This window comes from Pogona vitticeps, chromosome 5, assembly GCF_051106095.1.
Source record: "Pogona vitticeps strain Pit_001003342236 chromosome 5, PviZW2.1, whole genome shotgun sequence".
NCBI lineage: Eukaryota > Metazoa > Chordata > Lepidosauria > Squamata > Agamidae > Pogona > Pogona vitticeps.
The window spans coordinates 132,209,722-132,226,400 of NC_135787.1; the positions used below are offsets into that span (position 1 = coordinate 132,209,722).

General features: G+C 38.7%; 2 protein-coding genes across 10 annotated transcripts in view; one reads left to right on the forward strand and one right to left on the reverse strand.

The window, feature by feature from the left end:
- Positions 1 to 3,606, forward strand: part of ASZ1 (ankyrin repeat, SAM and basic leucine zipper domain containing 1) — a 47,448-nt gene extending 43,842 nt beyond the window's left edge. Inside the window, exons 11-13 of the mRNA XM_020789679.3 lie at positions 682 to 787; positions 2,008 to 2,121; positions 3,153 to 3,606. Coding sequence (XP_020645338.3) covers positions 682 to 787; positions 2,008 to 2,121; positions 3,153 to 3,305 — 373 coding nt within the window. The 3' untranslated portion in view covers positions 3,306 to 3,606. The remainder of the gene's footprint in view (positions 1 to 681; positions 788 to 2,007; positions 2,122 to 3,152) is intronic.
- Positions 3,607 to 9,856: 6,250 nt separating this feature from the next.
- ST7 (suppression of tumorigenicity 7) overlaps positions 9,857 to 16,679 on the reverse strand; it is a 139,982-nt gene continuing 133,159 nt past the window's right edge. For all 9 annotated transcript variants that reach the window (XR_013536955.1, XM_020789704.3, XM_020789703.3 and 6 more), the window contains 3 exons: positions 16,003 to 16,095; positions 14,944 to 15,083; positions 9,857 to 10,185 (listed from right to left, as the gene is read on the reverse strand). Coding sequence is in view for 8 of the 9 variants with exons in the window: in XM_020789704.3 (XP_020645363.1) it covers positions 10,090 to 10,185; positions 14,944 to 15,083; positions 16,003 to 16,095 (329 nt within the window). In the remaining variant the exon portion in view is untranslated. The remainder of the gene's footprint in view (positions 10,186 to 14,943; positions 15,084 to 16,002; positions 16,096 to 16,679) is intronic.

Here is a 16,679-nt window from a genome sequence, read left to right on the forward strand (position 1 = left end):
TGAGTTGAGAGCAGATTGTATGTGGCGTAATCTCTTTTTTCACCACCACCATCCCTTTTCTTCTTGTGGTTCTTCTGCTGGCTGATCTCAGACAGCATAGCAGTTGTGCTTGCAGATCTGAGATCAGTCAGGATAAAAACAGCTGTGCCAGGAAGGAGGCTTTTGCTTGTTCCAAACTTCTTGCAGATGGTTTATCTTTGAATCTGGATTGCATTGCCTGTCTTTCAAAAATTGCTACGACTAGCACATAGTATTGACCAAAATTGAGGTATACTTTCCCCACATGGACCTAAAGTGAGCCAGTGCCAATAATGCATAGTATTTAATATGTGTGCAGAAAATGAGTCAGACATCCTGATTCTGATGTTATGAAACAGTGTAACAGGATGATGCTTACTTTGGCATGTAAGGGAATTGAGTGCTCAGAAGGGAATTGAGCATTTTTTTCTATAATGGATTGCTGCTGTCAAAGGAACAAAATCAGAAACCAGTTTTCCATTTCATTGAATCCTGTCTGGTAGTGTTTGTAGAATGTTTTGCACGTAGTTACTTCTCATATTAAAGCAAACATGCAATTTGCATTCCTGGTTGTCTTTGCTGCTGTTTGGAAAAGTTAATACATTTTTAGGATGCAGCTATTTTTGTTTAACTGTCTGTAATTGTCTCTTTATTTTATTGTAGCGGGGAGGAGTTTTTTTCTTTTCTTGTGAAATTAAACAGGCAGTGCATTCACCTTACAAGTGCTGTACAGAGTGTGGTCGATCAGTTCCCTACAGATGCTCACAAGGTATTCATGTAAAAAGTACTTCAGAGTACCAAAATTGGTCCAATGTAACTTTCTGAAATAACACTTTAGGGTTAAAGCCTAATTTGTGCCCCATTTTAAGTATAGCTAAATATGAATTGTTTCTTTTTTTTAAAAAAATATTTTATTTTCCCAACATAAAACTTACAAATATACAAAAATAACATCTTATATATATAGATGTACAGTGGTGCCTCGCTTAGCGATCGCTCCGTTGAGCGATGAAATCGCTTAGCGATGGCCCCTATGGGGAAAAATCGCTTTGCGATGATCGCTTCCCCGCGATCATCGCAAAGCCCCCATTTTTGGCCAGCTGATTGGTGGTTCCAAAATGGCCGCAGGAAAAACAAAATGGCTGGCCGCTGTTTTGCCTCACTTTAGAGGCACCAAAAATGGCTGCCTCTATGGAGGATCTTCTCATAAGGTCAGTTTTTAAGCCCATAGGAACGCATTAAACACATTTTTATGCGTTTCTATGGGCTTTTTTATTCCGTTTAGCGATGAAATCGCTTAGCAACGTTTTTCCTGGAACGGATTAACGTCGCTAAGCGAGGCACCACTGTATGTGTATATGCATATGCATATATCTATATCTAAAAACGATACATATTGTAAAGCTTAGCCTGCAAGAATTTTTTATAGTAATACATTTCTTTTGACAAGATCTTCTCCATATTATTCATTTTACTCATTTACTTTCTATTTGTTACAAATCTTTTATTTTCCACCATTCATAGAATAGGTTCCAGCTTTCATAATAAATTGATTTTTCTTGTCCTTTTTATCTCTTTGTTAATCTGTCCATTTGTGCACATTCTATTTTTTTTTATAACTCATCCTTTAGCGGGTCTCCCTTTTTCCATACCTGTGCCCATGCTAATCTAGCTGCTGTCAGAACATGTTATATTATATAATAGCTTGTTCCTATTGTAAGATACAGCAGATCAGTGAAAAGTTAAATATAAGGCCGTACATGCATTCAAGTTCTAAGGGCTCACATATACTAGATTGCTTATGTATTAAACAGCCCTTGTGATAGTTTGCTGTTGGAAGAGGAGATATTTCCTGAGAGCAGGCCAAGAGAAAATGTATGTTTTGTGTAAATCACCAAAAGTTAGTAAAAATAAGCAGAATGTGTAAAAGTTGTTACAATGACTTACGGAATCTGCATAGCAGATAAATGGTTTTGTATTTCTTTTTAGTTGGTACTTGAATGGAATTCCCCTCAGAGCCTTGCAAAAGTTTGTGAAGACCTTGTTTCCAATGCTGAAGATCTGAATAGAGAAGCTACCAAATTAATAAAGCTCATGCAACAGGTATATATGAAGTAAAAAAATACAATGTATATGAAATCATTACCAAATATTGGACAGGGTTCCTCTAATGTGCAGGCTGATAAATGATAACATTATCATTAAAATACTTTTAATTGCTGTTTACATGTTTGGTGATCCTAATGATCTAGATCAGAAGACAGTATGAAGCCCATCCATCTATTTTTTTTGCCTCTCTTAAGATCCTCTAGAAAAATAAAAAACAAAGTGGCATAGAAAATTAATGACATGATTTTCCTGTGATTTAATGGCAGGTTTCCTGATCAGTTTGTAAACAAGATTCAGTGTTTTAAAACTTAAAAGTTGGTTTTAGAGAGTTTTTTTTTTCAAATTTTCTTTATGAAATACAAAACTGATAAATCACATTAATTGCTCAAGGAAGTCTGCAGTTTCCCACTGTACCTCTTTAACTGAAACTTTTTTCTTCCCCATTTGGTATTCTGCTTGTTTCTTCTCTTCTAGTTTCATGATAGGTCCATTTCCGCATCAGAGAATCAGAGAACTAGGATTGGTGCTATTGCAGCTGTGGCTGGCCCTAAATGAATAAATAAAATAAAACATTGTTTATTTATATTATTTAATAGATACAAAAATTAGTGTCTTTGGCCATACACACTCCAGGGTGTAGCTTTTGAGTTGTTGGCCAACCTAAAATATGTTCTTTAGGCCTACTGGTGTTGCTCACCTCAGTCTTGGAAAAGAGAGATGAGTGGAAATAACAGGAAATGTTTTCTTTATTGTGCTTACTCTGAGATACATCCTGAGATCTGAAAGCCGTGTAGATCTTCCATGGACTAAATTGCCAGAGTATCACATAGTAAAGTCCATTCTTTTTCAGTTCACATACTGCTTGTATTACTCACAATAAACCATGTTGCAGGTTGATGCAGTCACTATTTCAACTGTGCTTTCCTTTTTAAAAAGATCCATGTCAGATGTTATAATTTGTTAGTATTTTGTACTGTGCTAAAGACAGCTAATGATTTTGTTCCTTCTTCCATAAATGTTGCTAGCTACATGATGGACAGAAGAAAGATCCTTGCCGAATACAACCTTTGGTCAAGGAAGCCAAATGGAAAAAGACTTTTTTAAGAATGGCAGCAATAACCTTTTTAGGCTCTGGGTGTGTCTTTTTTATCAGTAACTTAACTTCAAGGAAGGACTAAATCATATGTTGAATAGATAAGTATCAGGCACAGATATGATAGGCCAACTTGTATTTAATAACTGGTAGTAACATGTTTTTGGTTGAGGAGTTCAAATGTTATAAAACTACTTTAATTTCTATTCTGTATTAAAATTAGACCTGTGGCATATGTCCATTTTCTTTGACTTTTTGGCAAAATGTATCCACACATAACTTGTAAATGTTTAATTTGTATGACAAATAAATCTTGTCATACATTTGCTTTAGAATTCATTTTTATGAACAATAAATCTTGTCTTACATTTCCTTATTAGAATCCATATATGTCTATATTTCTGTTCTTTGTGTAAGAGTGTTCGTAATACATGCTGAAAATATAATTCCAACATCTTTAACCATGGCATAGAATTTATTAGTATTTCCTCCACAGATTATCTCTGTGAAAGAAATAGTCTTGTACAACACTTGAGAGTGTGTTGAATCAAACCTGACATAACTGAATTATAAAAGCCTTTATAATTGAGGATAAAGTCCAAGAGCTGAATTGTATAAAGAGACATGCTGTGAAGAATAATGGGATAGCTTGCTGTAATTCCTACATACCATTGTCACAGTCTGTTATTGCATTGAATTTTACAACCGTTCTGTTCCAAGTTAGTCTCTTGACAAATGGAAATCTGGTGATACCTGTTCCCTTGCTATTTTGAGTGTTCCAAGTACTAGTAAGAACAAAGAAAGAAGCATCCCTGCTTGAGCTTTAGTGCAGATTGGGCTTGAGGGAGAAGGGAAGTGAACTGGTGGTGTTGAGTGTGACAAGGGCTACAGTACCACTGAGGACACATTCCTCAAAGGCCTCCCAAAATTTGGAGTGCAAACTACTTTAACTTTTTTCTTGACCATTGATACTACAGCTTCTGATGTGAGAGATGAAGCGTACAGTAGTTACATCACAGGCAGTGGCCCAGAAAAGCAGAAATTTTATTTGGGCTCATGAGACTTATATCATGTTTTACATTTCCCTCACCTATAAAAGCAAGTGTAAAACCTACATTGGCTGGAATGTACAGTTCATTTAAAATTAGCTCTCCTTTGCTCAATTGCCACACATATGCAAAGATAATTCAGGAAGTTCACAGGTGCTTTTGAGGTCAATTCATAAAAATGTTCTCAACATGTTATAAAAACAGCATTAAAATGCATAGGAAGTGTGACAGTCATTTGAGGAATGGGCAAGCTGGAAAGTCTACTGAAGTCCTTTCTCTGTCCATAGTTAAGGATGGTCTGTGTATCTGTAGTCAAATGGACTATTCAGTGTGTTTGTATTTGTATGCAGGCATATATACCTACAGACCTGCAGGTATATATATTCTTTTTTCAATTTGTATCCACGCATTGGACAGTTCAGAATAATGGACACTCAAATATGGCCAAAATAAAAAACCAGTTAAAATGTCAAATCAGAATACAGTGGTGCCTCGCACAACGAGTGCCTCACACGATGAATTCACACAACGATGCCTTTTTCTGTTAAATTTGCTGCCTCACACAGCGATGTTTCCTATGGGGGATTTTCACACAACGATCTCCCTTTTCGCTCCTGTAAAAGTGTCTTACAATGTTTGGATGCTGTTTTAAATGATTGCAATGGTTAGTCCACCTCCTGAAACCTATGCAAACTGATTTTGGTGTTGTTCTGACACTTCGTTAATTTATGATGATTTTTTGTTTTTTCTCCATAGGAAACCATTGGATGGTCTGTCTAATGGTTTCCAATGGAAAAAACAAAAAATCATCATAAATTAACGAAGTGTCAGAACAACACCAAAATCAGTTTGCATAGGTTTCAGGAGGTGGACTAACCATTGCAATCATTTAAAACAGCTTCCAAACATTGTAAGACACTTTTACAGGAGCGAAAAGGGAGATCGGGAAAGGGCTCTTTGATCTCCGTTTGCCTTTTAAAGTTCTTCCCGACCTCCCTTTTCGCTCCTGTAAAAGTGTCTTACAATGTTTGGACGCTGTTTTAAATGATTGCAATGGTTAGTCCACCTCCTGAAACCTATGCAAACTGATTTTGGTGTTGTTCTGACACTTCGTTAATTTATGATGATTTTTTGTTTTTTCTCCATAGGAAACCATTGGATGGTCTGTCTAATGGTTTCCAATGGAAAAAACAAAAAATCATCATAAATTAACGAAGTGTCAGAACAACACCAAAATCAGTTTGCATAGGTTTCAGGAGGTGGACTAACCATTGCAATCATTTAAAACAGCTTCCAAACATTGTAAGACACTTTTACAGGAGCGAAAAGGGAGATCGGGAAAGGGCTCTTTGATCTCCGTTTGCCTTTTAAAGTTCTTCCCGACCTCCCTTTTCGCTCCTGTAAAAGTGTCTTACAATGTTTGGACGCTGTTTTAAATGATTGCAATGGTTAGTCCACCTCCTGAAACCTATGCAAACTGATTTTGGTGTTGTTCTGACACTTCGTTAATTTATGATGATTTTTTGTTTTTTCCATTGGAAACCATTAGACAGACCATCCAATGGTTTCCTATGGAGAAAAAACAAAAAATCATCATAAATTAACGAAGTGTCAGAACAACACCAAAATCAGTTTGCATAGGTTTCAGGAGGTGGACTAACCATTGCAATCATTTAAAACAGCGTCCAAACATTGTAAGACGCTTTTACAGGAGCGAAAAAGGACTTCGCAAAGGCATTGAAATGTATTGAGTCGGCTTCAATACATTCCAATATAGGAAACATTGTTTCACTCAACGATGTTTCCTATGGGGATTTTCACTGAACGATGGAATCTGTTCCAATTGGAACGGATTAACCGGTTTTCAATGCATTCCTATGTGAAATGGTGTTTCACAGAACGATGTTTCACACAACGTTGATTTTTTTGGAACCAATTAACATCGTTGTGCGAGGCACCACTGTATTTCCGATGGGTCTTACACAATCTCCTTGGTTTTTGCTTTGCTTTCTTTGCATTTCCGATGGGTCTTGCACAAACTGCTTGCTTTTTGCTTTGCTTTCTTTGCATTTCTGATGGGTCTTACACAATCTGCTTGCTTTTTGCTTTGCTTTCTTTGCATTTCCGATAGGCCTTGCAGGCTTCGCTTCCTTTCCCCCCTCCCTTCAGATGGAAGGAATTAATCGCGTTTCCGATGGGTCTTGCAGTAATTTTGGGGGGGTGTGTGATTCTTTTCTTCGGCCAAAACGGATTAATTGCATTTCAGTGCATTCCTATGGGAAATGGTGCTTCGACTTAAAACCATTTTGGGTTACGACCAGAGTTCTGGAACCAATTAAGTTCGTAAGTCGAGGCATCACTGCATTTATTTGTTAGTATTAAGTTCTTCAATACCCACGATTCATAAAGCTGGGAAATAGCCCATTGTTGGAAAATATCATGCTGCCAGCTGGAGCAAGGATGCTAAACTTTACATAGCAAAGGGTAGGATCAATGTTAACACCAGTGGCAGCAGTCAAGATGGTCTCTACAGGATACCCTCTTCTCCTCACTACCATTCACACTTGTTGAAAAACAGCCTTGACAATTGCTTTGTGTTTGGGTGAGTATTAGTGAAATTATGAAAAAAGGAGTCTTTCTGGGATTTTCCCTTTTGTGGTGTCACTTTGTTAATGGTAGCAGCACTAGGGGCAATTCATGCTCACCACATTTACCATTAGCCTGTGGAGTGTCTCAGGGTTCCATGCTTCCTCATATTATTTCACATGTACATGGAAAACCTGGAAGGCTGTCCAGAATTTTATGGTCTGGTACCATCAGTGTACTGATGACACCCCAACTCCAACTTGTTTTTCAAGATCTTCCAGAAGGACCTTCTGTCAGCCCCCACCCAGGAATTCCTCAGTGATTAGTCACATGAGTGGAATAAATCTCTTGGGCAGTATGATCCAAGGTAAGGCAGACATACATGGCAGTGCTACTCTGGTGTTCTTCCTTACAAAACATTTTGGGGCTCAGGGTTTGTTGCTGACCTGGTGAGTCATAGCCTTAGGCAAAATGTCACATCTAGGATACTGAACTACCCTGCTATCAAAATACAGAGAATATTTTTTTCCTGCCGTTGCTGCGAGGTCTAATGCACAGTTCCATGTGCCACGTCAAATGAGTCACTTGTTGAAAGGTATTGGGAGGGCAACTACATTGTTTTGCTTGACTCAGATGATCTATTGTGGTTTAAGGCAGGGATGGATACCCTTTTTTGGTTCTAAAGTTCACATGCAATACAGGAGTGAGTTGGAGTCAAACATACCCTCTGTCCCCAACTTGTGCATTTCAATATCAAATTGAAGGGAAGGAGAAAAGATGAAAGCATTCCCCCTTCTACCTTCTAGCCCTCCACCTGCTCACTCTGCTACCTATTTCTTGGACTAATCAATTAAGCATTGCTGCTCCAGGAACAAAAAAACAAATCTGAAAATCAACAGGACAAACCGAAATACCATAGATACGAAGATTCTTCAGAACTCATTAGGTGAGGGAATACAAAAAAGGTGCGGGGGATGAGGGAAGAAACATACATAAAATGAAGCCTGACATTGTGGCCATAAAATCTGCAGTTTAGACCTTATCCGGCTCAAGGTTGACTCAGCCTTCTATCCTTCCGAGGTCGGTAAAATGAGTACCCAGCTCGCTGGGGGGGCAATGTGTAGCCTGCATAATTGTAAACCGCCCAGAGAGTGCTTGAAGCGCTATGGGGCGGTATATAAGCAGCACGCTTTGCTTTTGCTTTTAAAAATGAAGATGTGTAGACTGAGTGAATTAATTACTGATAGGTGCTGCAGGCAGCAGTGCTTTTTCAGACAGAAGCAATGGTGCTTTTCCAGTTCTACAAGCAAAAGGCATTGAGCATATTGGCCAGAAGCTTTATTCACTTGAGGTAAGGTAAAAATTCCCCAAATGTTTTAAATCTCTGCCAGAAGCATTGTCTGTGTAATGATGGCCAAGTGGAAACTGCAGGTCATGTTTTACTGTACTGTCTTTTCTATAGAGATCTACACACCAACATCCTGAGCCCAATCATTCTCAGATATTCAGGGAAACCTCATGAATTTTACATCAAGCTACTTCTTTCCGATCAAGACTCCCTTACTACACGCTCTGCAGCAAACTTTTGTGCAGCAGCAACGGCACAGCACTCCCTTATAGTCTCCTGAGTTCACAGATTGACTGGTTTTAAGCATGAGGGTGGTTTATTGTCTAGTGTAGGGAAATGTTGTGGTCCCAACCGAGGGAAGAAATATTTACAGATCTTTACAAATATGACCACTGGGGTAGTCAGGTACAATATAAACCAAATCCCTTTTGAATACACAGTGGAAGTGAAGAACAGATTTAAGGAACTAGATTTGGTGGAGAGAGTGCCTGAAGAACTATGGGTGCTCATAACATTGTACAGGAGCCAGCAACAAAAGCCATCTCAAAGAAAAGGAAAGGCAAGAAAGCAAAGTGTTCAATGAGGCCTTACAAATAGCAGAGAAGGGAAACAAAATGCAAGGGAGATAGGGAAAGTTACAGAATATTGAATGCAGATTTCCAAAGAATAGCAAGGAGAGACAAGAGGGCCTTCTCAAATGAACAGTGCAAAGGATAGCTATAAAAATGCTGTATTTGATTCTCCCCATATTTTACAACCAGTACACAATTACTTGTACACTTTTTAAATTGCATTTTGTACATTTTAACCACATAAATTGTTGTATGAACTGACTACATTTCTAAACTGCATTTTGTATATTTTAACCACATAATGGTTTATGAATTGGTTGTAGTTTTTAAACTGCATTTTGTATATTTTAGCCATAAATATGTTTTATGAGATGGTCACCCAACCATAATAAATAAATTCATTCTGCCAGAAACATCTAGGTTTGTAATTATAGTAAAGCAGCTAATGGCTGAGCTACAGGCTCAGTCCATACTTATTTACTGACGACATGGAACCCATGCCTAAAATTTCCCATTCTGAAATGCAGCTATGAATACCTTGTTGCTTTTTTTGTCTATGTTGTGTTTATAAAGTTACATGAGTGTCCGTATGGAAAGCTGAAGGGACTGCATGATAATCTTTTTTTATTTTTTGAAAGCCCATTAGTCCTTCCTCAATTTAACACCTTTAAGGGCACCATGCCTAGGGTTTCTCTTCCTAATACTTCCTGGGCATTACTGTAGACTTAGCAGAATATTTCTTGGGCACTACAGTAGTACACAGCAGCGCTATTAGCTAATGCAAGTGTAACAATATCGATCCATTGCTCTAGGTCCATATATTCATAATGACTCATACCACTGGGTCTTACATGGAATCAATATGGTTCATTAGCAGTTGCTCGTTGATTTTGGAGTCTAATAGTGCTTTAAACTGTAAAATACTGGACCTCTACACATGACTGAAATATGCCTTCCCTGCTACAGGTGTTCTAATTCAGTAAAGGACCTGTAGCATACTTATATATCCCCACATGACAGAAGCAGATAGGGTTGCTGAATTTAGACACAGACAGTGTGAATAAAGACATACAAGACTGAATTGCTGCTATACACAAAAAGTTTATTTTTTAGGTTTTTTTCCTTTTTTTATTGAAAGCAAAATAGAATAGAACCAAACATCCATGTATTTTGTACGACAAAAAAATTAAATGATAACAGACAATCCATGAAGAGCGTAGAACGGCTTCCCTTTTTAAAAAAACCATGCTTTCTGGCTGTCAACAGTAAGTTGGCACAGAAAATGTCACTGCATTCATTCTGGACCCTTTTCCTTCAAATCCTTGTCAGCTGATGCCAGAGGCTGGAGGGCAGGATGCTTTCCACCTTTTCCATCACAAAGTTCAGGGGGGCAAAGAGAGTACTAAGAAACTGTAAAGCAGAAAATAATTATATCAGTCAAACAGGTAACAGGTATCGCATGAAAAACTTGCACACTGCCTCTTTGCCATAAAGAGTGTATGCACCTATGTTCACTTGGACATAGGAACATGGTTTTTAAAAAGAACAAACCTTTCCTCCAGTTACAGCTTAAGCTGCAAAGCAACATTTACACCAATCATGATGGTCATGTATATTCTTCCTGATACATATTGAAGGGAAAGCTAGGAGCCAAAAACCCCTTATGTTGTGCAGTCATATGTATTCAAATGGACCTGAATAAACTCCTGAAGGATTTTGGGATAGCTTTTCTATTCTTCACTGCCCTCCTGTTCTTGATATTATATACTGCTATATTCTTGTTTTGAAATTCATTATTTGGAACTTGTTTGATTTCAGTTGCATTTTTTCTCACTATTCCAAAGTTCTGTGAAGATTCTCGGTCATCCAGGTGAGGTTATCTGGGAGCTGAGTCATGGCAACTGAACTTCTTTCTTATTAGGTTGAAGTGTTTCACTACTCATCCAAGTAGCTTCTTCAGTCTGAGGACAGTTGGTAGGAGACCCTTGATATATTGGTTTCACTTTCACCTGGTCATTAGGAGAGGACTGGGGGTGAGGGAAAATCCCACTTCTACAGTCCTCCACCCATTGTCATGGGTCGTTAATAGTTGTTAGCAGTGGTCTTTATGATGTGTGTGGTCCTAATCTTTCTGGGGATGGATAAAAGGGCAGCATAATAAATAGGAAACTGATTGTATCTAATGCCTCCACCCCTGTTTCTGAGTAAGCAATGCGAAACATTATACAAGAATCTGTGAAGATTCTCAATTGTCCAGGTGAGGTTATCTGGAAGTTGAGTCATGGCAACTGGACTTCTTTCTTATTAGGTTGAAATGTTCCGTTACTCATCCAAGTAGCTTCATAAGTCTGAGGAGAGTTGGTGGGAGATCCCTGATATATCCTCCACATTGGTTTCACTTCCCCCTGGTCTGAATAGGCTTGTTAGAAGGACAAAGGACTGGAGGTGAAGGATAATCCTAATCTTTCTGGGCACAGATGAAAGGGCAGCATGAAAAACAGAAGACTAGGATTGTATCTAAGGCCTCAACCCCTGTTGAGTGAGGGATTTTCTATATGCACATGTATGGCCTCCCTGACCCCTCTCTCAAACCACCTATCTTCTTCAATAAGAATGAGCAGATCTTGGTCATCATCAAATGAGTATTCTTCAAATAAAGAACATTGTTGATTGTGGTCCTGAGCTGTTGCCCTTCCTGTGCTGGGCAATTATCTAGTGGCTGTTTGGTTTCTCCAATGTAAAGCTCCAAACACTCCTCTTTGCATTGGACTGCATATACTATATTGCTCCTGTTGTGTTTTAGTGTCTGGTCTTATTTATTTATTTATTTATTTATTTATTTATTTATTTATTTATTTATTTATTTATTTATTTATTTATTGGACTTATATACCGCCCCATAGCGCTACAAGCACTCTCCGGGCGGTTTGCAATTTTTTTTTTTAATTATACAGGCTACACATTGCCCCCCCCCCCCAGCAAGCTGGGTACTCATTTTACCGACCTCGGAAGGATGGAAGGCTGAGTCAACCTTGAGCCGGCTACCTGGGATTTGAACCCCAGGTCGTGAGCACAGTTTTAGCTGCAGTACAGCGTTTTAACCACTGCGCCACGAGGCTCATATTGGGGTGGATGAGTCTCTTTAGCGTGTTTGTGGGTTTGAAATGCACTGGCTGCCTTTGTCCTTTGTGAGACCTACAGGACAATGTAGCCATTAAAGTTCTAGCCATCCTTTAGTGCGGATAGATCAAGGTGCTTAACGTTGTCTTCTGATTATTGTAAGAGACATCTCTTGCTTACTTGTTCTCAGTATTAAGGCGGATGGATCAAAAATGTCATTTTGCGACTTAATTACTTGCAATTAGGCCAAGTAATAAAAACAAAGTAAAAAAGCATTCTGCTTATATACCACCCCATAGCACTTAAAGCACTCGCTGGGCCATTTGCAAATTAACTATGCAGGCTATACATTGCCCCTCCCCCCAGCAATCTGGGTACTCAGTTTACCAACCTCGGAAGGATTTCAGGCTGAGTCTACCTTGATCCGGCTACCTGGGATTAAACCCCAGGCCATGAGCACAGTTTTGGCTGCTGTACAGCAGTTAAACCACTACGCCATGAGGCTCCTTAATAAAATAAAATGCTGCAGAAACCAAAACTGTTTCAAATTGCTGTTCAAATGAGTGGTTAAACTAAAGAGAACCCAGCCTAGTAGAAAGTAATATTTTAGAGGGGGGGAAAGGAATGTCACAAAGATTTAAAAATAATTATTATAAGATCACTGGTAAATTGATAAGCAAAATTTGTAAAAATGGCTGATGTCAAAAATGTTGATTTCCTACTTCCCATTCCCATTCCACAAATAAACATATGCAGTCCAAGCCAGTGTGTGTCATAACCAGGATAAAGTCAGGTACTGTACCACCTATGATGTACACACAGAGAAAAAGTGATACTCTTTCTCTCCTGACCTCCTGTACACCATTACATAGGAACTCTGTAGGTACAAATTACTTCTTGCTTTTGATACAATTTATTTCAATTCTAGATGCTGCTGTACCACATCCAAATCTCCTGCAATTTAGCACTTTTCTGTGCTCTCCACAAAGGGGGAGGAGTCCCTTCTGCAGCCAATACAGAAGCTAAAGAGAAGGGATCAGGGTGAAAGAGGAGAGGCTCGGAGGACCAGATGAGAAGCTCCAAGGGCCACAGGCTCCCTGTTTCTGTAATATGTGATCTAAGCAGTGGTCCCCAACCTTTCTGATACCACGGACTGGTTGGAAAGGATGGGTCAGTGTGCGGGGGGCATCCCCCACGCTCATGCGCAAAGGGGCAGCACTCACTCATGCGGACACGTGCACAAAGGGTGCTTGTGGGGCATGCACATACACTTGTGTGCATGCACAAAGGGGCTGTGCAGGTGGGCTTGCGGGGAGGGAGTATGTGCGGGGGGGGCAGAAGATTTGTCTCTGTGACCCAGTCCAGCCAAGGCCATGGACCAGGGGTTGGGGACCCCTGATGTATGCTATTCTGCATTTTGGGTTACAAGCACATTCTCAGAATGGCTCATTTTTTGTAATACAGTGGTGCCTCGCTTAACGATTGCCTCGTTTAGCGATGAATTCGCATAACGATGTTTTTAGAAAATAATATGCACCGCATAACGATGTTTCCTATGGGCGATTTTCGCTTAGCGAAGTTTGGGACCATGCTTCGCATAACGAATGCGATTTTAGGTCCCCTGCTTCACTTAACGATGTTTCTTTTTTCAATTAAAAAAGTGTCTTAGAAGGGTCAAAAACGGTTCTAAATGCTTGGATTCGTTAGAGGACCCCTTAAGTCATGTGCAAACCTGATTTGGCTTTGATCTGACTTTTCGTTAATTTTTTGTGAATTTTTTTTTTGGCCCATAGGAACCAATGGACCTGTCAAAATCTGACAGCTCCATGCTTTCCTATGGGGGAGAAAACAATTCACCATAGATTAACGAAAGTTCAGATCAAAGCCAAATCAGGTTTGCACACGACTTAGGGGGTCCTCTAACGAACCCAAGAATTTAGAACAGTTGCTGAGTCTTCATTAATTTTTTGTGAATTTTTTCTTCCCCCATAGGAAATAATGGAGCTGTCAGATTTTGACAGCTGTCAAAAGTTGGGGGTGGGGAATTCAGAAAAAATTAACGAAAAGTCAGATCAAAGCCAAATTAACTTTTGCATCCGTTTTAGAGGGTGCAGAAGCTAATCCAAGCATTTAAAACCATTTTTGCCCCTTGTATGACACATTTAAAATTGCAAAAATTGACTTCGCAAAGCCATTGAAATGTATTGAGTCAGCTTCAATACATTCCAATGGAGGATACATTGTTTCGCTTAGCGATGTTTCCTATGGGTTTTTTCGCTTGACAACGGCAATCCGTTCCAATTGGAACGGATTAACCGGTTTCCAATGCATTCCTATTGGAAATGGTGTTTCGCATAGCGATGGTTTCACATAGTGATGTTTTTTTTGGAACCAATTAACATCGCTATGCGAGGCACCACTGTATACTGAAAAGGGGGTATCTATATCAAACAATTTCACTTTTAAATCCATTTTAACAGAAGAAAATGATGGCATAGTGGCATAATACAACTATTCTCCTATAAGGGGGAAAATTTGGAAACTCACTTTAAAAAAAACATCTGGCATTCTCTATTGTGTGGGATAATTTTGTAAAAAAACTGCAATTCTAATCTGTGTATCCCAGTAACATTAAAAAAGAAATTCTAAAACATAGAGCAATACTATGTCTACATGATGAATAATCCATCGAGTCTGAGAGTTGCATGAGTAAGTCTATCTAGCCTTTTGTGGCTGCTATGAAAGTTTGATCCAAAGACTTCCTGGCTTATTCATATTCTCAGGCACTACATAGTTACATTTTTTACCATTTCTTTACTATGGTCCTGCCTGTAATGCTAGGACAATAATTAAAGCCAAGAGAGCAGTACAGCCTGTTTTCCTGTGTAGACATGTCAAATATATTATTAAGTAGTTAGAAGACCCTCTGAAATACCTTCTATGCTACAATTACGGTCATAACACACTGAGACCCTCCCCTAAAGCAGTGTTCTTGTTCAATCCTTACCACCCACCACAGCCTTCGTTTGTATAGGGGAAACTACTCACTGCTTTTGCGAAGACTCCCATCAGCTCTGGGAACTGATGTGTGAGGAGGGCTAGCATAGCTGTGAAGGAACATAAACCAGCAGTGAAGAGAATAAAGAAGGGAAGCTCTTTCTTGGGGTAAACTGAGACTTCATGAAATGCTGCAAGAAAAATATAACAGAACTAGATGAGCAATATTAAGAGCTTTTCTAAAAAGATGGTCATCTAAAGGTTCCCTATAAGAACAAACATGTGCTTAATTCCACTTGCTTCTTTTTATCAAATGCAAAAAAATCTCCTTCACCCCCATAGAGGTACTTCTGTCCTGTACTATCATGTTTACAGACAAGGCTAAAATAATATAAATAGCATTTTTAAGCCCATCAAAGTATTCTGAATGGCCTCTTATTCAAACAAGTAAAAAAAAAAGTCCCTGAAGAATTTACTGTCCAAAGTGTCTTCTTCAATTAATGAAAAGAATTAATGAAAAATAACTTATCTACTATTATTATTGTAGCATTTATATGTTGCTTTTCTTCCACTCACATCTGGCCCTCAAAACGCCTTGTCTGGAATCAATCCAAATAAATAAATTTGAAATAAATATAACTGAACAGTATACCTAGAATCTCCCCCCCACACACACCGTGAATATTCTGGCAAGATTCCAAGAGTGATTAACAGGATAACTGGAATTTGGCAGTGATGTCAAGTGAGAAGGGACACACTTGCCTTCAGCTTTGCCACTTGACAGGGAATAAGCTATTATAGTATTTGTCTTTAACATTCAATTATTTCTTTCAGTTTCTCTGATATTCATCCCTTCTTGTGCTGCTACGGTAACCTGGGGGTTAAAATGCATTGATCCCTTTGTCCAGTGGGGTTATCCTTAGGGTGGACATGCAAAAAAAAAATCATTTCCAGATTTTCTCTAAATTTGGAGAACGCCATGCCAGACAAATGACAAGACTGCCAAAAAAAAAAAAAATATTTCACAGCAGGGACACTTAATTGTGTCCCATTAAAGATCAATGGTTTGTTTTTACTAGGATATTAAAGAATAGGAAGATCTGCACTTACATGGAAGAAGTTCTCTGTCTGCTGTCTCTGTGCAAATGGGGTAAGGGTAGAAAAGGTGCCCCTTTTCCAAAGGATAAGGGATCATTCTGAAAGCTAAAAAGAGGAGAAACACTTCAGAAATTGCTGATCTTGTAACTGTAACATGTGAAGCACTTTCTGTACATCAGCATTTAATTACTAAGGCTGGAAAAGCAAAATGTGATTTTATGACAGTTCAGGATGTTAAATAGCACAATAAATATCTGGAGTTAAACAGCACATCAAATTTACTGTTGGTGTAGAGTCCCAAGACACTGAATATGTAACAAATAACTATATAAATGCTTCCAGTTGCTAGGATAGTCATGCATGGCCTGACACAACTCCTCATTTGATAAATGTCAAATTAAGGTCCCTGCTATCTGAATTCATTGTTCACATGTTCCCTTTTATCTGGTGCCCCAAATCCTGTTGCTTAATGTCATAAATTGTACTTCAATCAGCCCATGAAATCAATGAGTCATGTCTTCTACAAGTTCAATTTATTCAAATGGGCCTACTCTAACGGTGATTTACTATGTTAAAGGAAGTTGCAATTAAGCCCATTTGAATCAATGGAACTTACAGACAAGTTGACTCATCAAATCACCAGTGATTCAAGTGGCCTACTCTACTGCACATTACTATACTAAGCAACA